Source organism: Rhamphochromis sp. 'chilingali' (genome assembly GCF_963969265.1).
Source record: "Rhamphochromis sp. 'chilingali' genome assembly, chromosome: 6".
Taxonomy (NCBI): domain Eukaryota; kingdom Metazoa; phylum Chordata; class Actinopteri; order Cichliformes; family Cichlidae; genus Rhamphochromis; species Rhamphochromis sp. 'chilingali'.
In genome coordinates, this window is record NC_137933.1 from 36,487,742 (window position 1) to 36,513,424 (window position 25,683).

Sequence of the window (25,683 nt, forward strand, 5' to 3'; positions counted from 1 at the left end):
GTACTTGAGTGCTGATAGTTGAGTTTCAGTTATTAATAATTCAAATTCATTGCAAATGTTGAATGTTAATAATACTGTTTAATTATACTACTATATTACTATTCAGATTCAACAAAATTGTTTATCAAAATTATAAAGTAAATCACTAAATCGTTTTAAAATCATCATACCATTTGTCATTTTCTTCATTCAGTTGTGTTATTGTCTAAATGTATATCAGTATGCTAGGCATGGAGTTTTAAATACTTACCATGTAAGTAAGTATTTAATCTTTTAATGTGTGTTTTTAAAAAATGAAATTGATGCCATTGCTTAAATAACTGTTTATTGATTTCACATAAAAGTAACATGTAACAACAAAAGAATTCATGAAATATATTGCAAATAAAACCTCAGTTATTTTGTTCCAGCCAGCCTGAAGGATCTGTTTTCCTTTTTGCTATGTTTTCACTGTTCATTTTTCCCCAAACACGGGTATCTTGGCATATATATGTGAAAAAATAAGTAGTCAGCCTTTTCTCTGATTGCATTGTGCACATCTGTATCCATGTATATTCTTTGCACTAGGTAGTCCTCTTGTGCCCACACAACAAAGTCACACCACTGCATCCCACTGATGAGCAGTTGTCCTTGCACTTGCCAATAATATGCGTGGCTCTTTTTTAGTTTAGGGGTACCACATTCCATTTGCACATATTTGCAGTCAAAGTTTTGCACATTGGGACATTTGCATTTGACGAGGCCAAACTGGGGGTATTCATTGGGGTCAAAAACAACACCATCAGGAGATGCAGCAAGCCAGGGGGCAATGGGGTGAATGACCAGACCACAGGGTGAGTAGTTAACATTCATTAGCCTACTATACTCTGCTGCTATTGCAAGCTCCATCTCAATTCCCCTCCTCATGTCTGCTGTCTGCCTTGTTCCCTTCAATATACGCTCTGCTAGTGACTGCAGAGCTCTGGCCTCTGACGTGACACACCTCCCGAAACCTAGAGGCAGTCACTCTGGGCCTGCAGAGCTGATGCCACTCAGACGAAGAGCTTTGCTCACGTGTAGCTTCCTCTATTTTGTGAGCCATTTCCAGAGTTACAGACAAGCTTTTCAGATGCAGAAGCTCTTCTTCTGAGCACACAAACACACAATCTGATGGCAAGATGTCATACCCCTCCAGAGGCAAGTGCGGTGTTGGTGGTGCATCACGGTGTAGTGTGATGTACCGGGTTGTCAAAACCAGCTGCTGATATGACAGAACACTGCCCTCCTGCACCAGCCCAAAGGCACTTTCCACAAGGGGCTTGTCAGGTCTCATGTTCATTGTGGTCACAAGTGGCCTGTCCTCAATATTAAATTTTGCATATGCCTCCGTTATTCTGAACAAGCAGGGATCTGGTAACGGACCCACCATGCCTCTGTAGAAGCCACTCCTAAAGAAAACATCAATGACAATAATGTAAGAAAGAAGGTTGTTATACTGAACAACAACTAAACTAAAAAGGTGTAAAACAGTGGTGCATAAGTTAGAGACTGGGATGTATATGTACATGACTGAGTTAGCAGTCTTCAGAAAGTGTAATGTTGTATGTAAATTAATACCTATTCTGACACATGTATGTATGAACAAATAGCAACATACATTTGTAACACATGAAACCAAATTTTACAAATCTAATTACCGTACTCCAGTCTGGGCCACCCTATTTGGTACCGGCTTAGTGAAGATCATGGAGTTGATGGGTCCTGGCTTCACACCCTAACAGAAGACACATTTACTATGGATGGTGTTGCTGTTCATATGTAAACATGGACTAATTCAAAAACTTTAACCTCATTTAAATTACCACTGTCCGTGGCTTGTGCCATTGCTGTTCAGATTCCATGCAGCTATGCACAGGGGGGACAACTGGCACTCTGAGTTGTGAGTAGTGTGCTGTTTGGAAGAGCAATGCCACTGTGTGATTGCACATAACAGCGCCTGCCACACAGGAGCACTCGCTATGTGTCAGTACCACCGGCGATGAATCCAGAAGCTTAATCTAAGAAGAAAGAACGAAAATTAAAAATGTAACATCTTCATGGAAGAGCCGAACAGGAACATAGTTCAGTGTTATGGTTACTACAGGCTTACCCTCTTGAATGCTTAGTGTTTCTTTCTCTCCCTATTAAAACAACTTAGCCATCCTTGATAACTGTAATAACTTAGATTGTGTATATTTGCAGTATTAATTTGGTGTCAAATGTTTCTGATCACCCACACACGTTGAGTAAACTATCCGACTAGTCAAATTAGGAGTGATAAAGCAGGGAGACAAGGAAAACATTCAAGTTGATGGGCCTTTAGGAATGAACTTAACTAATGCTTAAATAAACTGAACCCCACTGAACGGGGATTAACAACTTTACACAGCTTCCTGCCTGTGTGGTGCCTCACTCTTCCTCATTGACTTGTAGCACAGGGCTCTCACACCGACCTCCCCTGACAACCTGTCTTTATTGGACACTGAATAAAGATACAAGTACCATTAGCATTATTTCTGTATTACTCATGTCAGCACGTCTTAAACATATATACTTTACACTTAGCAAGAGTAGCATTAGGTAGTTAACTACCTCCTTAGTTAGCCAACTACCTAACGCTATTATAACAGTGTCTAACAACAAAAGTGACATTAGTTAAGAAAACCTCAACTATAGTTTCGGACGACATAAAACACCGTTTAAGAAAACATGTAATATAGAGAATTGACATCAAATGAAGGACATAGCGGAGTAACGTAGTGTTTGCATTTGACGTTAGCTAGCGTTTCTTTGTCGGTTAATTTACGTTTTCTTACCTTCGTAGTTGTGTATATATGATGCAGCATATAACTTAAATCCTTTATCTAATTGCTGGCCGGGGTAGTCGTCAATCTGCAAATCCGATGAACATCAGTGATGTTCAATTTTGGGAGCTCTTGTAGGCAGCGAGTGTGGAACGTCGCCATGGTTTAACCACACCGGAAGCACTGGGGCAGGACTACATAGAACGCGGAAGTGATTGTGCAAGTTATTCTTCTCTTAAAGATATCAGCTAGGTTTGCACATCTGGAATATTTAAACATGTCTTTGGTTACATGGGGCCATGTACCTCATTATCGAAGTTTTTTTCTTTCTTTCAACTTCTCAAAGTCAGATTTATCAACACAACTGTCTATGCATACTTACAGTGTTAGGTATTCTGTACAGGGTTGGACACTCCTTTGCCTTGAAAACAACCTTAAATTATCTTATTATTGGTTTAATAAGGTGCTGGAAACATTCCTCAGAGATTTTGGTCCATTTTGACATGATGGCATCACGTAGTTGCTGTAGCTCTGTCAGCTGCACATTCTTGATCTAAATCTTCAGTTCCACCACATCCCAAAGGTGCTCTATTGCATTGAGATCTGAGACTGTGTGGAGGCTATTTGAGTAAAGTGAACTCACTCCAACAGGTAATACACTAGATGTTTCTTAAATGTGATGTTCAAGAAACATCAAGTGCATTAACTTTTTGAAGCCGCCTCTACTCTAAAGGAATATGAACATGGCCACCAGCAATACGCAGAAAGGCTGTAGGGTTTAAACAATGCTCAGGTGGTAAGGGGTCCAAACTGTGCAAAGAAAATACCCCCAATATGATTACACCAGCAGCAGCAGCCTGAACTGTTACAAGACAAGGTAGGTTCATGCTTTCATGTTGTTTTAGCCTAACAGAATGTTGCACTTCTATATTCATTGGACCAAGGCAGTTTTTCTAGTCTTCTATTGTCAAATGTTTCTGAGCCCATGTGAATTGTAGCCTCAGCTTCCTGTTCTTCGCTGACAGGAGTGGCACCCAGTGTGGTCTTATGCTAGTGTAGTTCTGCTTCAAGAGTTGACTTGTGTGCCCAGAATGGCCAGAGGTCGACCATTCTTCTCCGACTTCTGATATCAACAATAAGCATTCTAGAGATGGTTGCGTGGGAACATCTCAGTAGATCAACAGTTTCTAAAATGTTCAGACTAGCCTGCCCGGCACTAATGACCATGCCAAATTCAAAGTCACGTAAATCACTTTTCTGACACATTCTGATGCTTAGTTTGAACTTCAGCAGGTCATCTTGACCGTGTCTGCATGCTTAAATGGATGACTGAGTTGCTGCCATGTGATTGGCTAATTACACATTTGTGTTGATAAGCAGTTGAATTGGGAAACTTAAGAAGGGGCTGGCAAGTGTGTATTGCAATAGCATAGAGCTGGGCCTGCACAGAGGTAACCACTGAGGGGAGCCAAAAACCTTCTGTATAGGATTTGTAAGTATTGTCTGCATGCTTCTGTGGCTGCAGTGTTCTAGTAAAACAAAGGGTACTAAATATGCGTTCCAGTCTATTTCTAGTTCTAATTAATATTCATGTTCACAAAAGGTAGAAATATAACTTACTCTCAGGAAGCGCTCCCTCATGTTAGTGAAATTAACTCCCAGAGGGTTAGTAACCCTGTTACTACTGCTACCCTATTTTCAAGAAGGTCAAAATGCAATATTATAATGCAATTAAGAATATTCTATAAGTAATTCAACTTTTTCAGCAGGTTTAATTTTACTGTTAATTTTGTTTTTACCTTAAATTGTCTGTACAATAGTCCAGCCTTCTCATTCAGTTTCACATTTTTTCACACAAACAAGGGAGAGAAAAATTAAATACATAGCAACAAAGTTCTTTTGAGATTTCACACGTAATCAGGTTAAACTGGGATTTGTAAAGAGGTGAACCCATGTCCACTGTGTATGGGGGTCACACAGAATAATCATTCTTGTAATCAGCTTTTCTAAATGTATTTTTAACATGTTGCACTGCAAAGTAAAATAAGTACGCAAATTTTATTTGTGTACTTATCTTTTAAATTTTAAAAGGAAGGAACCTTTTTTGAGTTTTTAGTGGAAAATAACTGACTACATTACTCCCATTAATTGTTAATAGTATATTTACATGTAATCTTTTCTTCATAAAACACATTCATGCTTATCTCTGTGTGTTTCCTTGTTTTTAATTCACTTAATAATTAGATAAGTTGCATATTTTAAATACTACTTAGTTTAAGTAGCAAAACTTTGTGTAATAATCCATTTAATATGCTAGGGGGAAAGTGCCGTGATTGACCGAGGAGAGAATCAAAAAACTGTTCCTAAAAATAAAAATGTAGCAATAGCAGATTCATCCTGAATATGGGGCTTTTATTCCAGTTTGATTTTATGAAAAGCTCACAATGAAACTCTGGAAGGTCTAAATCATTTCCATCCATCTATATTGTTTACAGCTCCTCTCTCATTGGATCAGTATAAAGATTCTATTATTAAAGCTTATGGGTTAAAGCCATGGGCTACCACTAGATTACTTACATGTATGCCTACTTGATAATTTAATAGAGAGACCAAATAATTTTTTCTGCTCTTCCAAAAAAAATGTCGTTTCAAATAGTCATCTGTCTTATAAAAACAAAGGAAAAAACACTTCAAGACACAGAATCAGTTGCTCCATGACAAGCCACGAAGGAAATATTAAACTATATTTATTGACATGTTTAAATCCAGCTATTTACAAGTTATAATAATGAGCAAGAAAAATATTCCACACTAGCACAGTTCAAGAACCCAACACTTTTTGTACACACTGGCGCTTCAAGAGCCAGTTATGTATGTTGCTCACTTGTACATGAAATAGCAATAGCCCTGTCTCAGGTGTATTTTGGCACAGTGATAAATCAACAGATTTGAGCTGATTTTTTTTTCCATTTATTTTCCACAAGTTACATACAGATTACTTTACATTACTGCTGACATTACCCAAACCATAAATTAAAAGAAAAATGATGTTGTCATTTTAAAGAGACTGACTTTTGCATTCTGCTCCAAGATAGTGGTATATTTAAGAGAGAGGAACTTACACATATTCAACATTAAGGATGCATGTACGCGTTTTAAGCATTACTGAAATAATACTAAAATTATTGGTTAAAATAATCATATAATACCTGGTAGCAGAACAGCAAGGATTATGCTACCTTTGTTGGTAATCTGACTGCCAGATTGTATAAAACAGTAAAATAAATCTACATTTTACTGTAAATCATTGCAGGACTACTATGGATTTTAAAAGTAAAAGCTTCCTTCAAAAGTAAAATGCCAATCAAATGAAACTGTTACATTTGATCAAGGGAACAGAATGGGAAGTCTGAAAAATGAAGAGTTTCAAGAGGTGGGAAACATGCCAGGTTATATGCAGTTTCAAAGGGCCTAAAACCTCCACTGGAGCATCAAACTATATGAGTGTTCAAAGGAGAGTTTGATAACATAAATACAAGGAATGGGAAAATAGAATCAGCACTTCAAATATCTCAGAACATCAAGGAACTCCAACAGAAGTCTCCGATTATGGGCTTCATTTTGGTTACTTAGATTTAATAGGTTTGATGATGTCAGACAAACATTGACATGTTAGTGACCGGACTACAAAACAGATCAATGAAAAGACTTCAGACCTCATTCTGTTGAGTGAGGTCTTCTGACACACTGTTGAACTCAGTGGCCCGAGTGCTCATCCCCAGATACTGCTTCAGGAACTCACTGAAACGTTTTTGGTTGTTCCACTTGCGGGCTGACTTCCGAATACCAACAAAGCCCCCATACCTCTTCTGGTAGGATCTTCCTGGAGACATGAGTCTCCTGTGGCCGTGCCTCCCTTTTACAAAGCCACCAAACCTTTTGGAGATTAGCGCTGCATCTCCCTGCCCTGCTGCCACATCAGGGTCTCCTCCTTCCTGACCTTCCTCCTCCTCTGCATACTCATCCTCCAGGGACATCGCATTCTGGGAATTATAGGCAGTGTTGAGGTGATTTCCCTTCCCACCCAGATCCCTCTCCTCTGCATCAAGTCCATGGGTCACATGATCAACCCTCTGTAGTGCAATAGGAAGAAACAAATGTCCATTCATCTGCTCGTCCTCCCCAGGAAACAGAGCCTCCACCTCCTCCTGAGATCGTTTCCACACTGAACCACTTGGGGACAAGATTGGTGACAGCAGTGCTTCACGACAGAGGTCCCATGAGGAGGATGGGGAAACGCTGCTTTCGCACTCAATGAAACACACCTGACAAAGACAAAGACAGGAGATAATCTTAATTTCCCAGCTCCCAACAGAGGAGATCTTTGTAACAGACAAAAGTTTGCACATAAGGTAATCTCTCAGATAAAAACACCAAAATAAATAATGCTGCTGCATTTAAAAAAAATGATAAATAGAAGCATGCACATCACTAAATTCGTATTTGTTTTGATGGTAATGTAATATCAACCAAAGATGAATTACAGTGAAGACTGAAGGCATTCTCACAGTATTCTTGGCTGACAGTCACACACTTACATCATTTTACCAGTTTCCACTTGATATCTGAGTTTACTGATGCTGATTCCCAGACATACAACTGACAACACAGCTGAAGTCCACAAAATGAAAGGACAAGGTTTATGACCAGATCTGTTTATTTTTGGCAGAGCTGTTTATATCATCTCTTAACAAATATTAAAATGAATCATAGTCATTGGTTTGCGCCATACAAAACCATACACCTACTCATGCTGACACGCTAATGACACTGACTAACATAGACTATTTGATTACTAAATTGATACATTTTGGATGAAGCTGTGTCTTTCCCATTATGGCTCCTGAGAAATCCATGACACACAAAATTAGGAAATATAACTATTACATACAACTGAGAAACTGGAAAATGCAATCATTGTTAGATGATTGGGTAATCTGAGTCCTGAACACGTCTATGCATTAAAAGCGTAGACATTTACACATGTGCTGCAGTATTAAAGCACCTGATTTGCTAGGGCTGCTTGAGTGGAAAGTCCTTAACTCAAAAAATGCCAAAATCAATAAGACAAAAGGACATTGATTAGATTTCTGCCCTTGTTATCACCTCTTTCTTCCACTTCAGCTGTTCAGTGGGCATTTGTGATATGTCTACATGTCTGCCTGCCTGCCTGCCTGCCTGCCTGCCTGGGTGTCTGTCTCTCAAAGAACACTGACATACACTAATTTCGAAGATACCCCTAAACTACTACATGTCAAGCACTAATGCTCACCTCAGCCCAAACCCTAAGCCTTAAATCACATCTTCACCGTTAAATAGGGAACCTGTTTTTCATCACCGAAGATGACATGTGTTGATGCAGTATGGATGCGGATCCATTCTGTAACTGGTATGCTGGTTTGTGTTACTGGACTGCATCTGTCAAAATAAGATTGAGGATTCGAACATGTAATGCATGAAATACTGAGGTGCTTGGAGGGCTGCAAGATTTCCAAGTGAAATTGAAAGAAATTGAACATTTAAATTAGCAAAGGAGTAAAAGGTGGTCAGCATAGCTTTAAATAACAATTTGTCTTTAAGCACTAGGCTCACTTGAGGTCCCTTTAAATACCACACCTGAGCTAAGTACCTAACACTAACAGTTTAAAAGGTTATGTTTTAAGCCATGTGGACTTGAACGTCTTCTAGTGTGCTCCCTGCCAAAATTGACTTAGAAGCAGACATGCCATTAAGTAGAGAAAAACAACCACCAGGCATAAACACGAAGAGAAACATACATCTATCCCCAGGAATCAATTAGCCACAACAAATTAAAACTCAAATGCCAAAAGGGTAGTTTGTTGAGTCAGTCAGTGAGGGAGCTGTTGAGAGGATGAGATAAATACAGGGAGGTGGAGTGAGGAGTTTCCACTTTATATTCACTAAATGAAAATAATACAAGTGAAGAGATTTATTTAGCGCTATATGTTAGCTGATTTATTAATGTGAGAGACGACCAGTTTTGCCTTCATGACATATCTGCTGTGCATTATTATGTTATTAATATTTCATAGCTGATGTGTAGCAAAACTGAGCTTCATAGTAGTTTCATAATAAGATATTGTTGAAAAATTATTATGCATAATACCATCAACTACTGATTATATGGTTGATGGCAAATAATTAATAATTATTGATGTGAAAGTGAAGAATAGCAGCTACCTTTTAACTGCTCCCAGTTGACTCTTCTGTTGCCTTCACCTTTGTGACTATGGGTCACTCTCATAACCACAAGCGTGTGTGTGTGTGTTGATGTGTGTTGATGTGTGTTGAGCCCTTACCATGGTGTTAAAACTGAGCTGTTTGGGCAGGATGTTGTTGCAAGACAAGCAGTCAGCCTGGCAGTCACTCTGTCCAGGATCACAGAGATAGAGCAGAAGCAGAGCCACCACAGTCTTCATGGTCCCACCTTCTGTTGCACAACAGGACAGAGGAAAGGCAAGTGTTCAGTCCAACACTTTGATACTGAACTAACTACATCTCGGGTAACTTACATTCTGTAGTGTTTGGTGAGTGTGTAATTTTCAAACACTATCTGTCTTTGCAGAATAGCAGAGTAATATACTTCTATGTAATATAATATCAAATTGCTATGAAAAGTAGTTTCAGCTAAATGTGCAGTGATTAAGTCCGTATCTTCTGATATGTCATGGTTTGCCTTATTTTCTTGACACCAATAATAATTTCTGCGAGCCAAATAAAAATTGAAGAAAGGGACAAGGAAACAAATCCCTGCTGAAATCATAACTGTATGTCTATCAACGAAGTTTTGTTTATTTGTGGTGTCCTGCTACATTACCTATCAGGGTATCCAAAATCAAGCATGCAGTGTAGTCTTTAAAAAGCACTTTGTGCTTGTTAAGCCCACAATGTCATTTTCAATTAGCAGCATATTGTGTAGGCAGTATGAACACATGTTTTAAGCTAATGTGACAAGCTTGTTACAGAGTCCTTACTGTAACAGTTAGGGAGCAACATTGTCATAAATTTGGACTCGTGTTTCTGGCTACGAGGCAAATGTAATTGTAATATTCTGTCTCATTTAGCTCTGTTTTTTGTTTCAATAGTAGTTTTTTTTTCTTACAAAGTCCTTGGGGAAATATAGCTCTGAAATTTCCCTCTAACTTCAGGTGCTAACTGTGTCTCTCAGACGCAGATATTGTACAAAGTATCCAACACATTTTTACAGGGTTTTCTATGGAAATATCTGCTATAGTTGATAATAGTATAATAAGAGAAGTTAGCATGAGACAAAGCTGTTTATTACTGTCATATTTTATCAATTAGATTGAGTTTTAGGTTGGGTTTTTTTTACTTTCAAATATATTTTTGATGAGACCTTGGACTGAGCTTGCCAAGCTCATTATTCTAAATTCAGCTAAATACATTGACAAAAACCTCAGTAGGCAGTTGATGAGGGATGAGGGAGCACTGACTGCATCCCTCAGTCAATCTGCCTTCACCTCTGCCCATCCCCGAAAAAGTACAGGAGAAGTGGTTTTGTTTAGTTGAACAAGTTAGCCTGCCTCACTGACTCACTGACTCTTTAAGTTAGGATGTGTAGTTCCCATCATAGCTCTAAAATACCAGTCAATATAAAGCAATAGAGCTGAAGTAGCAGACAGATTTATGCACCTTTTCTTGCAGTCCCACACATTTCACTTGGTCTGTTCTATATTACAATCTGTGTTCTTTCTAATAGTGACACTTCTTTCTATGTATTATATCAATAATAATGTTGGTATTTCTTCTCAGTTTGGCATTATGGTAATGACAGTATTGATTTTTGAGCTGGAACTGATCATATTTGGATGAGAGGATAGTTATCTCCTGTAAGGACTGAAAGGTGCATTCACAGACTGCATGGATGCATTACATTTGACAATTAGTTTTAAAATAAACATTCAAGAATTACTAGAATATCCTTGATGTCCTTGACCACACCACTACTGTTCTATCAACTGAGGTTAAGCCAGCCATTTGTGCAATTAGTGTCATTATGTCACACAAACATATAGCTACTATTCAATCATTAGTGTGCTAAATACTTTCGATTAATATCACAGTAATAATACATAGAACTGAAAGTCACTTTTAATGCAAATTATTTTTTAAATAACATTTTAATTATTACTGACACTAATAGCTTGAACTGATACTAATAGCACAGTGGCACGGTGATTAGCACTATTGCCTCACAGCAAGAAGATCCTGAGTTCAATTTCACCATCAGGGGTCTTTCTGTGTGGAGTTTGCATGTTCTCCCTGTGTTTGCGTGGGTTCACCCCAGGCACTCCAGTTAGTTAGCAGTTAGTGGGGTTGGGTTAATTGGAAATAGGGGTGAATGTGAGCACAATTACTTGTCTTTGTCTATGTGTTAGCCCTGCGACAGACTGGCGACCTGTCCAGGGTGTACCCTGCCTCTCGCCCTAAGCCAGCTGGGATAGGCTCCAGCACCCCCGGGACCCCGAAAAAGGATAAGCGAATGGATGGCTGTTTTAAACTTTTACTAGCTTCTCATCAATGTGTGATTTGCACTAAATACTGTGTAGGGCAGACAAGAGTTCAAGAGGAAAAACAGCACATCCACATGGAAAAAAAAGAAATACTGAATGAGTGTAAGCGATAAATGAAACAGCATACAGACAGGGACAAAAACAAAATAAAACAGTTTGACCTTATTTTGGTAGGAAGAGTCTGGCAAGTCTGACGTCAGAAACACAATTACGGTTTTCGTCTCATTAAACAAACTCGTTAACTCCTTTAATTGATGCCTCAATAATGCCTCCGGCAACAAACTGAGTCATTGTTTCTTGATGACAAACAAATTTGAACTCATATGCACAAAACAGTGGAACACACACACTTACACGGCACACAAGCATATGTCCACACTGTATCTGTACTTCAATACATTAAAACAGACAGTACTAAAATGCAACTTTAACGGCTGGTTTAAATTATCTATTAAAACAGCTTAAAAAATTTTTAGAACTAATTTGTCTTCAGTGAAAAACTTTTTTAATATCTTAGAAATCTGGAATTTATTCAGGGTAATTAAAAAACGATAGAAATGTAATTGCAGTACAGTTCAGTCCAGTCTCTGACAACTCATGAAAAACAATAGCTCTGCAAAATTAATCAGCCTTCTCGTGTGCAAACAATAAAAGTGTGTGTCAAGTCTTTAATCTGATGGGAAAGAGGGTGGGTTTGCCAGTGAAGGACAAAAGAACATCACAGCTGTTTTAGGCAGGAATGTAAGACAGATGGCACTGGATTTAGACAAACAGCTTGTGCGCATTCATGTGGCCACAATACATCTCGTTCTCCATCCTCCTGTCACTGAATCTGTCCCTGCTTGTTTTCCAAGAGCAAGAGGATAATGTGCAAAGATGGCCACATTTCTCTACTGAGATGTGGTCAGAAGAGGAAAACACAGGTGAGCCACATATCCTTAATTTAGCAGTGAGTGAAGATAATTAAAGACGTACTCTTTGTTAGATAAACTGGTTTTATCTAATTACTTGGTTTTATCTCAGTTATCTCATTTATTCAGCCATTTGCATGGCAGCAACTCAGTGCATTTAGGCATGTAGACATGATCGGTGCAACCCGTTGAAGTTCAAACTGATCATCAGAAAGGGAAAGTAAAGTGATCTTGAACGTGGCATGGTTGTTGGTTTATTTCCCAAGTGTTTGATCTACTGACATTTGACACAGCTATCTCTGGGGTTTACAGAGAATGGTCAGGAAAGAAAACCTATCCAGTGAGCAGCGGTTCTCTGGACAAAAAGGCTTTGTTGATGCCAGAGGCCAGTGCAAGAACATCTCAGAGTGTGTCCAACTTGAAGCAGATGAGCTACAGCAGAAGACCACACAGAACTGGCATCCTATCATATAGGAACAAGAAACTGTGGCTGCAAGTGACATGACCTCACCAAATCTGTACAATAGAAAATTCTCAAAAGGTTCTGATGAGTCTCGATTTCTGTTGTGGTATTCAGATGGCAGGGTCATAGTTTTGTATAAACAACATGAAGGTATGGATACATCCTGCCAACTGCTGGCGGTGGTGTAACGGTGTGGCGGATATGTTCTTACCTCAAACAGGTAAAAAGCTTTCTTCATCTTTCAACATCTAGCCTCTGTTTTAGGAATACAAATGCATGTCCCTCTGTATGCTGGATTTTAAATTATGTTTTATTTGCTTGTAAAATGGTTGCATTCAGACAAATCCATCTTCTCTACCACACAGATTAATGTTACGAGATGGAATAATTTAAATAAGAAAACAGTGAGCTTTTACCTTTAAACAAATCACATCTGGTTAAATCATGTTCATCAGGGTGAAATCATGCTGCTGCTTTTTGAGCTGAGCCTTTACTATCTCAGTTTTAATATTTTAGTATACTATACCGCTATACTACTACTAAACATTAGTAGTTATGCTTGCACCAAATGACTGCATTGCTTTTCAAGCCAATTTTCCATGTTTTAATTAAGGATTAATATTACTGTAATTTTATTTTATTTATGAATCACAACTTTCTGATTTTGTTAAATTGAAAGTCAGAGGGTGAGCTTCCAGCCGTCCATGCCTCAGTCTATTTTATTCCACTTACCGTATTCTAGGTTGGGCAATGGTGGTAACAGGCTAAGTAAATATCCTTCAACCAGAAGGACCTAGAAACCATTTTCCAGGTCCTTCTGGATGATTCTCACACATTCAGTCTAGATTAGATACATAATCCCTCCAGTGAGTTTTTGGCCTGCCCCGGTGCCTCTTCTGGGCTCTAGATAGACAAGATTTTTTTCAGTTTGACGTGCCTGGAAAACTTCCAAAGGCATTCAAAAGGCATTCTGATGAGAAGCCTGAATCAGATCAATTGGATCCTTAGCAGCAGCTTTACTTTAGGCTCTAGATGTCTCAGCTCCTCACCATACTGTATCTCTCAGGCTGAGTCAAGTCACACTAAAGGAAACTCCTTTTGCCCATTTAAATCTGCCACTTCATTCGTTTGGTCACTTCTTAGAGCCTATGACCACAGTTGAGGGTTTAAACATAGATCGATCAATTTAATGTTTTTATCACAATTTCCAGTTACTGGTAGAATATTTCACTTTAGACTGACTGACCAACAGAACAGTCGCAGAGTTATACATCTATACATTACTACTTCAACTAAGTCAAATGTTTTGGAAAGGTTTAAAAGCTTTTTGTTCAGATGATTCCCTCTTTCACAAGTTTCAGACAAAATAAGGCAACTGGCTAACCCTGTCAGAATAATATGATAAGTATTCTTAATTTTGTAAAAATTCAACAACAAAATTGACAACATTCCTGGTCGTGCACTGAGAGACTGTGCAGTGGAACTCACTGATGTCTTCACAGACATCTTCAACATATCACTCATCCAGGCTGTCGTCCCCACATGTTTTAAAGCCACCACAATCATTCCGGTTCCAAAAAAGTCATCTCCCTCCTGCTTTAATGACTACCGTCCTGTTGCACTTACTCCCATCCTGATGAAGTGCTTCGAACGACTAGTCATGCAGCACATCAAGACTGTCCTGCCCCCCTCCCTGGACCCCTTCCAGTTTGCGTATCGGCCCAATCGCTCAACCGATGATGCCATCTCCACTGCACTCCACTCAGCACTCACACACCTGGACAAAAAAGATTCATATGTTCGAATGCTGTTCATAGACTTCAGTTCAGCATTCAACACTATAATCCCCCAACAGCTCACTCAAAAACTGGTCCAGCTGGGGCTCAACACCTCACTGTGCAACTGGCTGTTGGATTTCCTCACCGGAAGACCTCAAGCAGTACGGGTCGGCAGTAATACATCCAGCACCATCATTTTAAACACGGGGGCCCCGCAGGGATGTGTGCTGAGCCCCCTCCTCTTCACTCTGCTGACCCATGACTGCACTCCATCACACAGCTCCAACCTCTTCATCAAGTTTGCGGACGACACAACGGTGGTGGGTCTCATTAGCAACAGGGATGAGACCGACTACAGAAGTGAGGTGAGACGCCTGGCCACGTGGTGTGCTGACAACAATCTCTCTCTGAATGTGGAGAAGACGAAGGAGATTGTTGTGGACTTCAGGAGAATGCACACCCAACATGCTCCTCTGACCATTGACGGAGCGTCTGTGGAGAGAGTGAGCAGCACCAAGTTCTTGGGTGTGCACATCACAGAGGATCTCTCCTGGACGTACAACACCACAGCACTGGCCAAGAAATCACAGCAGCGTCTCTTCTTTCTCCGCAAACTAAGAAGAGCAGGAGCTCCAGCCCCCATCATGTACACTTTCTACAGAGGCACCATCGAGAGCATCCTGTCGAGCTGCATCACTGTGTGGTTTGGAGCCTGCAATGCGTCCTGCCATAGATCCCTCCAACGCATAGTGAGAGCTGCAGAGAGGATCATTGGTGTCTCTCTCCCCTCCCTCCAGGACATTTACAGCACCCGTCTCACTAAAAAAGCCCTTTGCATAGCGGCTGATCCCACGCACCCAATGCAAAGCTTCTTCAAGCTGCTGCCGTCAGGGAGGAGACTGCGGAGTCTCCAGGCCAGGACCAGCAGACTGAAGGACAGCTTCATCCATCAGGCTGTCAGGAAGCTAAACTCCCTCCCGATTCTGCCCCCCTCTCCCCTCTTCTCCACCACGGTCTCACTGAACTCTGTCACACACACACACACACTCACTCTCTGACGCACTCACTGGCCTGCTCCAGTCACTTTGTGGAGCATTGGACTGCTTAAGCATTGGACCTCATAAGACTCTGTTGTTACACTATCTCTTACCGCACACTACTAAATCCCCATTTGCACTATTTGCCTATTTTGCACCACTATGCCTTCTTACTTGAATATTGTATATTGTATATTGCATAGCTTTTTTTTGTTATACGTAAAATTGTATTGTATTTATTTAAATTTTTACTTTTTAATTATTTTATTTGCATTTTTCTAATCACTAGGGTTTGAGAGTAACGCAATTTCTATTCTGTGTATGTCCTGTACATGTGGCAGAATTGACAAATAAAGTTGACTTGACTTGACTTGACTTGATATGCTTGGGCAGCTGTCATTGGAGATGTAACGAGCAACCAGTGCTACACTTTAGGGAACAGATGACTATCCTATCTGGGCTAACTCTCTCACTGGCAAAGAACTAAGGCCCGATTTGCTATCCAGAATATACCAGAAGAGAACGAATACAGCCTGATAGCACTCACTGAGGATATTGGAGTACAGATATGTGTGCAAACAGAGGAGCCCTGAAGGTAGTGTTTATCTATATTTGACGTCTTTTCTAAATTGTTCAAAGCTCTGTAAAAATGAAGCACAGTGTGGATTTATTCTCAAGTCTGCCATGTTCTCTTGAGTGCCTGTAAGACTCAATTATTCTGCTTTTAATTAACTGATTAACCACTAAATAAACCAGTTAATTAAGTCATTACTGTGCTGAGGCGCTACTGATGGATGTCTGCAGTCAAAATGAATAAGTCCAGCCCCCCGCTGAAAGGAAATGCATTTCTCATTAGTGTCCAAACCTGTTATTTCTCACTGATTCTCAAATTGTGGGTCATAAAGTCAATGAAGGTTGGGGTGTGGCGAGCTAGGAGTAATATGAAGTGAAGCTAAAACATTTTTAAGAGGAAATAAACACTGAATGGTTGTTTCAGCAACCTCTATGTGATTAAAAATGTAATGGTATGCATTTTCTTTCATTTTCTATAATAAAAAAATATATTTTGACACAGGAACATAAGTTTGTACTTTGAAAATATGTGTGTACATTTATTTAACTCTATAATCTTCAGAATCTTCTAAATTACATCAAGGAAACTAGAAATAAGTGCTGTTAAGGTTAAAGAAGGTTAAAGAAAGGCTTATATTCCAGTCTAATTTCTGGTCTTGTCATCCAGCCACATACACCTCACTATAAGGACAGCCCTCAGAAATTCTCAAACTATCTCACATTGTATTATCGACTGTTTCCACCAGTGTTTCTCCCCATTATTGCCATTTTCTCATCAAGAATAGGAAATAAAAAATAAATTACTCCCAGCCTGAAGTACGGCTTAAAGCCGGATTATTTACGCGTGGCTGATCGGGGAGCAATGTGCATCCGTCTTGGAGTGCATCTTTTTTTAAAAGCAAAGCTGCAGATTATCGGGTAACTTATGTAAAGACCACAGTATTGCCAAATTTGCGTCAGTGCACCACGTCAGGGTCTCCACTCGGCTGTAACTTTCCTCACTTTTTGTTTCCTCTGTGATGCCAGACACACTGTAGATGTGCATATGCACAAATGGCATTACAAGGCTGTGTGAGTTTAACTGTTGTCTGCCAAATGATGATGCAATGCTGATGATATGATTGCAATGACTCTGTTGTGTGGTAATGACTGGCTCTGAGTCTCTACTACAGACAATGCTCACTTTATGAACTGATGTGACAACCGCCACTTGATTTTAAACGTAAAAATTTGACTTGAGGAAGATGATGGACCATAAGTATAAAGGGGCAGCAAAATTGTATGAGTATAAAACAGATTACTATCCTCAGTGCATAGAGAGTTCGTGCAAATCCAAGTGTCACAAGCTACCTCTCTAATATAATTTTCTTAGCCTGCCTTGAATTTCCCCGTCTTATCTTTCTTTAACTTACTCTGCTACTTCACCGGCTGCTTTTATTGTAAGAAAAAAAAAAGGAAAAAAAAGCGCACAGGCGCAAAACAAAGTGGTAGTGAATAGTTTCATCATGTTTTATTATTTCATTCTACATATGTACATTTATTATATTTATGTTTATAAACAGTGTTGGTCAAGTTACTTGAAAAAAGTAATCAGTAACTAATTACTGATTACTTCCTCCAAAAAGTAATCCCGTTACTTTACTGATTACTTATTTTCAAAAGTAATTAATTACTTAGTTACTTAGTTACTTAGTTACTTTTTAAAAACACGATTTACAACCTGAATAGGTGATAAAGCGATAGATCTTTCAGCCCAATTCTACTTTTTCTACATAATCCATCATACAAAATGTAATCAAATGGAAAAGTCCCTTTTTAAAACTTGTTTTATTAGTTTTAATCTTTTAACTTTATGCATCAAGCAAAAATTTAATTATATGCACCATTCTCTGACTGGAAGAAATTTGTTTAATATTTAAACCTATTTTCTGCACATTCCAGCACATAAAATATTGTTTTTGTGTGCGTTTACACTCACTCTTTCAAATAGATGCAAGTAAAACACAGCAGAAAATAAATAAAGTCAAAGACTCAGCGGTCCTTTTGCTCTATTTTCACCTGTAAAGCAGGAGTCGGGTAGGCGGAGGTTTACCCTGGTGCAGGTGTGCCGCAGCGGTCAGTGGAAGAATCCGCGAGTTTCTCTTTGAATTTCCCGTTACGTTGTAGCGCACTCGGTGCTTGCTTGGAAGTTTAGGGGGGGTTTTTCACTGTAAAAAGAAGTTTTCTTCCCACGCACAACGGACACTAATGTTTTTGTCACTTTTTATGGAATCAAACTCAAAGTAAGGTCAGTACTTCCACACTTTAAACGCCGCACGCTCATACTCTCTCCCGCACTCGATATATTATCCATTGTTGCTCTGCACACAGCTGTTTTCACGAACGTCGCACTCGCTTACGTCACTGTTATGAGACATTCTCGCAAAAAAATCACAGTTTTAGTAACGCAGTAACGCAGCGTTCCTACGGGAAAGTAACGGTAATCTAATTGCCGTTTTTGCAATAGTAATCCCTTACTTTAATCGTTACTTGAAAAAAGTAATCTGATTACAGTAACGCGTTACTGCCCATCTCTGTTTATAAATATATGAATCTTAGGCATGTAGACATAGTGAAAATAACCTGATGAATTTTAAGCTCTTGTTAAGAATGAGGAAAAAAGATTATTCTGTATGTGCTGAACTTAGAACTGCTGATCTACTGAGAAAATGGTGTGAAAAGGCAAAACTGTCCAGTGAGCAGCAATTCTCTGGGTGAAATTGCATTGATGATGTCAGAGGAGAATGGCCAGACTGCTTTGAGCTGAGATGAAGGCAATACAAACTCAAATAACTTGCCATTACAACCAAGCACAAGAGCAAAAGAGCATCTCTAAGCCCACAACACATCAAGCTTTGAAGCTGAGAGCAACAGAAGACCACAGCAGGTACCATTACTGTCAGCTGAGAAGAGGCAACTGAGGCTACAGTTCATACAGGCAAAGCTGGAGAACAGAAGACTGGAAGAATGTTAGCTGGGCTGATAAATCTCAAACTCTGCTGCAACATTTGGATTGTACGGTCAGAATTTGGAGTAAGCGTGGAACCATCCTGCCTTGTATCAGGTTCATCCCTTTACAGCCACAGTGTACCCATCTTCTGATGGCTGCTTCCAGCAGGATAACGTGCCATGTCACGAGGCTTAATTCATGGATGGATGGCTTATCACATCATCGATGTGAAGCTGACGAATCTACAGCAACTGTGTGACACTATTATGTCAATATAGACCAAAATCTCAGAGGAATGTTGAATTTCTCCTAAGGGACAATAAAGTATATTAAAAATAGTAACTGGTGTAATATGTCACGTAAAATTTTAATGCAACGCGTGCTTAAAGCATTTTTTTTTACACTCTTCTGAATCCTTAGTTATGTACAGATTATTTTATGGGCTACTTCAGCTCAGACAACTTCTTCATAAGGAGTAAAATCCTTCCAACTCTTGCAGGAGTGAGGACGAGCAATTTTAAAGAAATATTAAATAACTGGAGTGAAATCACGATGTTGGTTTTATAAGCTGATGAGTCGATTTGACAGGTAATTAAATGTTATTTAGTCTTCTGCCTGCAGCCAGAGTACATTTTCTGTCAGAAAAGAGACTGTGAGTGACAACCTGTCCCAGGCCCACTCAAAATACATTGTGCTCTTTGTTGTAATATTGATGTCTAACTGGCAAAATGGCAGTGTGGTCATTGACGTGACACGTTTCAGGAGAGCAAATAAATCTTGGACATCAATACATGATTCTTCCTTATGCCTACGAGCACTCTTATACTCCCCTGTTATCAACTCTTCTTTTCTTTTAAGACGCCGTTTCAGTGTCTTTTGTTCTTTTCACACTTTATGCTGCTATTTTTTTTCACTTGCACTGTTTTGTTTCCCACCAAAACAAGATAACATTTCTACTACAACCTCTACTTTTTCTGCATGTATGTCTCAGTATCAATGTTCCAAAAGCTATAACTCATCTGTGTGAAAAACAAGGTTTATTTAAGTTATTTCTTTAAACTTTCTCTTTCGTGGTCAGAGGTCATGTCAGTTGCACCATTACTCATATAGTTTTGTGATTGATGCATCTGTGATTCGATAAATCTCAGATTTGAGGAAACATTTAGAAAAAGACCTCAAGTTTTGTTTTATTTGGTTTCTGGGGGGGAGGGGGTCATGTTCCCTGTCAGTCAGACTGAGTGTGACGTAGCAGCTAAAGCCATTAACAGCAGACACGCTAAGCTAAATCTATTTCCTTTCTCAATGCATCTAATCACCTGAAGTCAATTGACGTTGTAGAGGTGACTGACACATACTTACACAGAGGTCACACCAGACTGGTTTCCCAATGATTTTTCTTGTTATTATTGCACTTTTTTCAAGTTATTACAGAGATTCACTGACAGATGACTGAAATGACCACCAAATTTCCTCAGTAAATTACTAACTCCTGATTTGGAACATGGATATGCCAGACATAATTTCCCTTGAACTTAATTTACACTTTGATCTGTAAAGTCAAAGCTGTAGATCAAGTTCCTTCAAAACCAGATTTTTTCCCTCTTTCACTGCCTACCGATTTACTACAGCATGATGTCTTTCACAGTAATTTGTAGTAGTAGTTTGAAAAGTTTTAAAAATCTAAATGTTAAAATGATTTGTTAATAAGTTTAACAAATGTTTATCATTTGTTAATAATAAAAAAAATTACTGTATAGTGTTTACCTGTTCATTTATTCATTTTTAATCTTTTCTTGTTCTATATTATTATGACTATGTTAATTTAATTACAAGATTAATTAAAATCTGACAGATTCAAAAGGTATAACAGGCTGCAGGAGGTGATTGAGGTGGATATGAGACATACAAAGCACTCAGCTTTCTTGTAAAAAAACATTTTTCACATCCTGCCTCCCATCACTGGCTAGTATTAGGCAACAAATATAAAAATAAATAATTTTGCCTGAGGCTTGTACGTCATGCATAATAGCATAGAAACGTATCATGTTTCAAATCTTCCCCATATCAAAATGTAGCAGCAACAGATGTAGCAGGAACTACAAGTAAATATTGCAATGCAAGATTGAATAGTAAATATATTAACAATTATTTGTTGCTTGCCAAATGCACTAATGATCAAAGCTTTGTCGTTGCCGTAATAGATATAAAAAAAAAATCTAATTGCATTTATGTCTTTCTGCTCTTGCAATTTAGTTTGAGGAAGCATGCAATTTCAAGGGAGTAGGCTCATCATTTGCCACTAAGAAGGTCACATCCAGGTCTTTTAATATATCCACGTGTTAAGACAGAGGGAAAGTATGGAGACTGTATCTAGACAGCAATAATCATGACTTCTAGTTTTTTTCTTGAGTAGATATCGAAGAAATTAAGTAACCTTAAGTAGGGTTTTCTTCCTCAACAGACTGTATCTGACATGAATCATTTCTATTTGGTGTTGAAACAGAGGGGAAAAGTGGAACACAGCAAGACGATAAGGAGAGGGGTCTGTGAAAGGATAGATAAGCATAAAAGGATGGCTGGAGATCCTGCTGTGTTAGGAACATTGCATCTTTGGATTAAGTCCACACGTTCACAGGCAGTTCAATGCTGCTGTCAGAGATGTGTACCCCGCCACTATGCCGTGTGACCTGTGATCCAGCAATCATTTCCTCATTCCATTTTCCCCTTCTACCCTAAATGAGAATGTTTTGTGAGTGTTAATGACGTGTATCCATATAGAATAGAATAGAATAGAATAGAATAGAATAGAATAGAATAGAATAGAAAAGAAAAGAATTAGAAAATAACATGTACAACAAAATTGTAGGTTCTTCACACAAACTGTGCTGGAATAAAATATATATCTCACTATATAAAATAATGATATTGTGGAATGTATTTAGTGATAGGAAGAGAACTGTGGATTAGAAGGGATTTACAAGCCAGGAGAAGCATTATATTTGATGCATTTGGCTGAAGGCGTGAGTTGAAAATATTTCCAATAGGGATAAGAAATGTAAGAAATTTTCTTGTCTGAATAAAAACTGAGAAATTAAACTTGCAAGACAAGCTATGTCATGAACAAAAAAGCTCAGAGCTCCGTGAGTGAGCCTTCTTTTGTCTCTTTGGATTGATTCTACAATGTTTAAGATAGCTGTCTTAGATATTTCAAACATTTTGTTTGCAATTACAGTTTGTTTTGAAATCCCATCTCTCTCACTATCTCTCATTGTCACTTTGGCAGTGTTTGTCAGGTTGTCTGCAGGTACACAATGAAATCGCCCACAAAATGAAAGGATGTTCATCACTACAAGATTATGTGTTTCACAATGGTACAACTGAGCTACAATATAAACCTCATTTTGCATACATCAGTATCTCTGAATACAAAAGCGTGTTTACCTAAAACCACCCACACCAAATCCTCAACTTCTTTTCAAAGTATTCCTCAAAATGTAAGCATTACATTTTTATAGTGTTATTTAGTGTTCATGCAGCCTCACCAAAGACATTCCTTATCTGGTTTTATTCAGTCAACGCAAAACACCTGCAACGAGACAGCTATAGGAACATCTTCTACCCTGATCTGTTGTACCCACAGGAAATTTTGCTGTGAAGTGTAAGAAAGCAGACGCTTCTTTATTATTATTTTTATTCTTTTTAATAGCACTGTCTGTAAACATATTCCTGAAGATGAATATAAACTGACACAAGACCAAGGATTAACAGTTGTTAAAAAGGTCTTTAAACAAAAGTTTACTACAGAAAATTCAATCATCAGTGTTGCCTTTGTTTAAACAATTTCTTTGAAGGTCAAAGGAAAAGTGTGCCCCAGGCTAAATATAACCTTAGGCTAATTATTAATATGAAAAAAGATATATTCAAATTTGTTATTGACTTTATAAAGATTTTTTTTAAGAGATTGAATAAATGCAGCTCTTAGTAATCAGTTTATTAAATGCCTAAAGGCACAGGAAGAATAATATTAATAAACTATGTAAGAAGGAGGCTGCTGCTATTTTAGTACTACTAATGCAAATAAATGACAGAAAAATAAGATTCATGTTTAAAATTGATTGATTAATAATTAGTTACAATGATTAATAGTAAATTAATTATTACATTTGTTAGTTAGACAACATGATTCATTAATTAAAGAAAATTAAAAACTATAATGGATGATGTATGTGTCATCAAATTGTCATTTGATAAATTTGATAAAAGATCCAACCATTTTAATCAATCCTATTAGCTTGATTCATTACTCCAGCTCTTGAACGGGGTAATAAAGAGCATTGAAGTCTGGAGCAAAACGATGGGCCAGATGTGTCCAGGTGCCTTAGATGTCAATAAAATCTATTTATATTACTTAATTGAACCTTTTAGTCTCTATATTTTATAAAGGGAGCTGAACAGCTGGTTCTGAATGACAACAACAAAACAAGCTTGAGACTTATTCACAGTTGTTGTCAGTAAAACCCTTGATTTCTGAGCCGCTACCTTTTAAAGTAGCAATGTTCATTCCAAATTACACCAGTGACTCAAAATAAGCTGAGAGCAGTCTATAAGTACTACATGAGAGCTCATACTGGTTAATGTTCATGTAATTGTTTTGGTCATAATTAACCCAAAGTATTTTTACTTTAATGAAGAATGTGGCAGAAGCTGTCATTAAAAACAACATAACCTTCAGGCAACTGCGTCAAAAAAAATCGAAAAATATTCCTCTGATGAAGGGAGTTCTGCAAAATCTTACCCTCATTAGGCAACATGAGCTCATCCAAATTACCTTTCATTACTTCAGATGAACCCAAACAACATATCCCTGCAAAGAGTCCCCTTTCATTCCTGGATCCTATCAGCTGTGAATCAGAGCTTGATGATTAATGACAAATCATGACCAGCAATTTATGACCTTTCTATCTGCTACCTGCCAATGTGCTTACAAATTAAAATGCATGTGTACTCCTCAGATGCAGCCTCTTCACGTCATGCTCTGTGTTCTGTACATAACTTTCTGCTTTTTAATCAACACTAATAGCTAACTTCTTAATCATACATATTAAGGAACATTGAGGTCTGTAGCTGCTCTTTAAGAGCAGATGCATTGACTCTATTGAACACAAAGTGTTTAACCTGAGGTACTGTGTTAACTCACACTGTCACTTACAGTTTGAGATATTTTTTATATATTTTTTTTCAGTGAGATTAGGCTCAAATGTCAGAAGGTAACGACACAGAAGTAATTATTACTCAGTAATTATTAAAGTAATTATCCTGGGAGACTCCAGCAGGTGTGGGTGACAGAGTAGCAATGAAGACACGTACTGACTGGGATAATAAAGCTTTACTCTTAAAAAGGACTCACTGGTTTCTTCTTTCTCCTGTTTATCTTGTATTTTCTGTTAAATTTAGATTTCATTGTTATCTTTTGGGCTGTCTAAACAGGGCTTGCAATGCAACATCACTCACCCTTAAAGGAACTAAGACGAGTCAAATGAATGTAAATGTATAGTTTCTATGGGGTTTCTTCAACAATACACACAACAAACGGTTAGTGCATGACAATACTGAGAAAACTACAAAGGAAAAAATTCTTTATATAAAGGTCAGAGGTCAAGCAGTTTCTTTTCCTCCTGTACTACTCCCTCCTGCTCGCCAAGGATTCCTTACCTGTCCTGGGGCTGCCAATAGGAGGTCCCTTGGGTGAATGCAGTTTGTCAGCGTATGATTCCTTTCTTCTGTCTCAGTGTGGTGTTTCTGGCTACGTGGAGGCTGGAGGCAGCTGCTCTTATAGGGACCCACCCCTCCACTTCAACCTCCTCCTTCTGCTGTCTCTCTTTCTCTCTCACTCTCTTTCTTTCAAAAATCCCTCTTTCATTACTTAGAGAGAGAGAGGGATGGACAAGGGAGGAGGAGGCAGAAGATGGGGGAGCAAGGAGGAGTCAGGAGGTAGAAGCAGGGCTGCAAGGAGAAGACGAAGATAGACGAGAGATGGTAGATTAAAAAAAAACAAATGGACAACGTGTGTGGAAAGATGGAGAGGCAAATAAAGCTGAGAAGAAGGGAGAAAGACGTAAAGAGGAAGGACGGAAGACATATGTCTGCTGTGTTGTCATTTTCAGAAAATTGACGTCAATACATTTAAATACTAATAAAACAGAAAATACTAATACATTTAACTCAAAGATTAAAAAGATATAATATTCTTCTTTCAAAAGGTATTCTACAGTTATTTGATACTATAATTACAACTACTACTGCTTCATTAAAAAAATACATAAATAAAAAGTTAATTTCAAAAGTTTAATTGCTGGATGCTTGAGGCATCTTGTGTGACAGAGGGCTCATCCTTGGTATATGTAAACGTGACCCTTCCCATGCCTGCATCACACTTCTGCAAGATGAATTCCATAAATGGTGACTTCAGATAAAAAAATCTTTTTTACATACTCT

At 38.4% G+C, this 25,683-nt stretch overlaps 2 protein-coding genes across 4 annotated transcripts; both read right to left on the reverse strand.

Annotated features, from left to right (window-relative positions):
• Positions 1–889: 889 nt before the first annotated feature.
• LOC308398331 (uncharacterized protein) lies at positions 890–3,146 on the reverse strand (the record flags this gene model as incomplete). 2 transcript variants are annotated; one of them, XM_080884906.1, is made up of 5 exons in its annotated part: positions 2,835–3,146; positions 2,404–2,500; positions 1,842–2,036; positions 1,677–1,753; positions 890–1,427 (listed from the first exon to the last, which is right to left on the reverse strand). In XM_080884906.1, the coding sequence occupies exons 3-5, from the start codon at positions 1,965–1,967 to the stop codon at positions 890–892; spliced, it is 741 nt and encodes a 246-aa protein (XP_080741032.1). In that variant the 5' UTR covers positions 1,968–2,036; positions 2,404–2,500; positions 2,835–3,146. The 2 variants fall into 2 exon arrangements, with proteins under 2 accessions (XP_080741032.1, XP_080741031.1); XM_080884905.1 differs by lacking the exon at positions 2,404–2,500 and having other exon boundaries at positions 2,835–3,145.
• A 2,630-nt stretch (positions 3,147–5,776) lies between these two features.
• On the reverse strand, positions 5,777–25,051 carry pnoca (prepronociceptin a). Of its 2 annotated transcripts, none has more exons than XM_080884354.1 (3): positions 24,901–25,051; positions 9,203–9,333; positions 5,777–7,147 (listed from the first exon to the last, which is right to left on the reverse strand). In XM_080884354.1, the coding sequence occupies exons 2-3, from the start codon at positions 9,320–9,322 to the stop codon at positions 6,533–6,535; spliced, it is 735 nt and encodes a 244-aa protein (XP_080740480.1). In that variant the 5' UTR covers positions 9,323–9,333; positions 24,901–25,051; the 3' UTR covers positions 5,777–6,532. The 2 variants fall into 2 exon arrangements, with proteins under 2 accessions (XP_080740480.1, XP_080740481.1); XM_080884355.1 differs by having other exon boundaries at positions 9,203–9,330; positions 24,901–25,021.
• Positions 25,052–25,683: the final 632 nt, after the last annotated feature.

Bases quoted from the DNA above. Each gene is read 5' to 3' on its own strand.
- pnoca (XM_080884354.1), bottom strand. From the start codon at position 9,322: ATGAAGACTGTGGTGGCTCTGCTTCTGCTCTATCTCTGTGATCCTGGA. The intron at 7,148-9,202 runs GTAAGGGCTCAA...TGTCTTTGTCAG, and splicing joins AGCTCAGTTTTAACACCATG to GTGTGTTTCATTGAGTGCGA.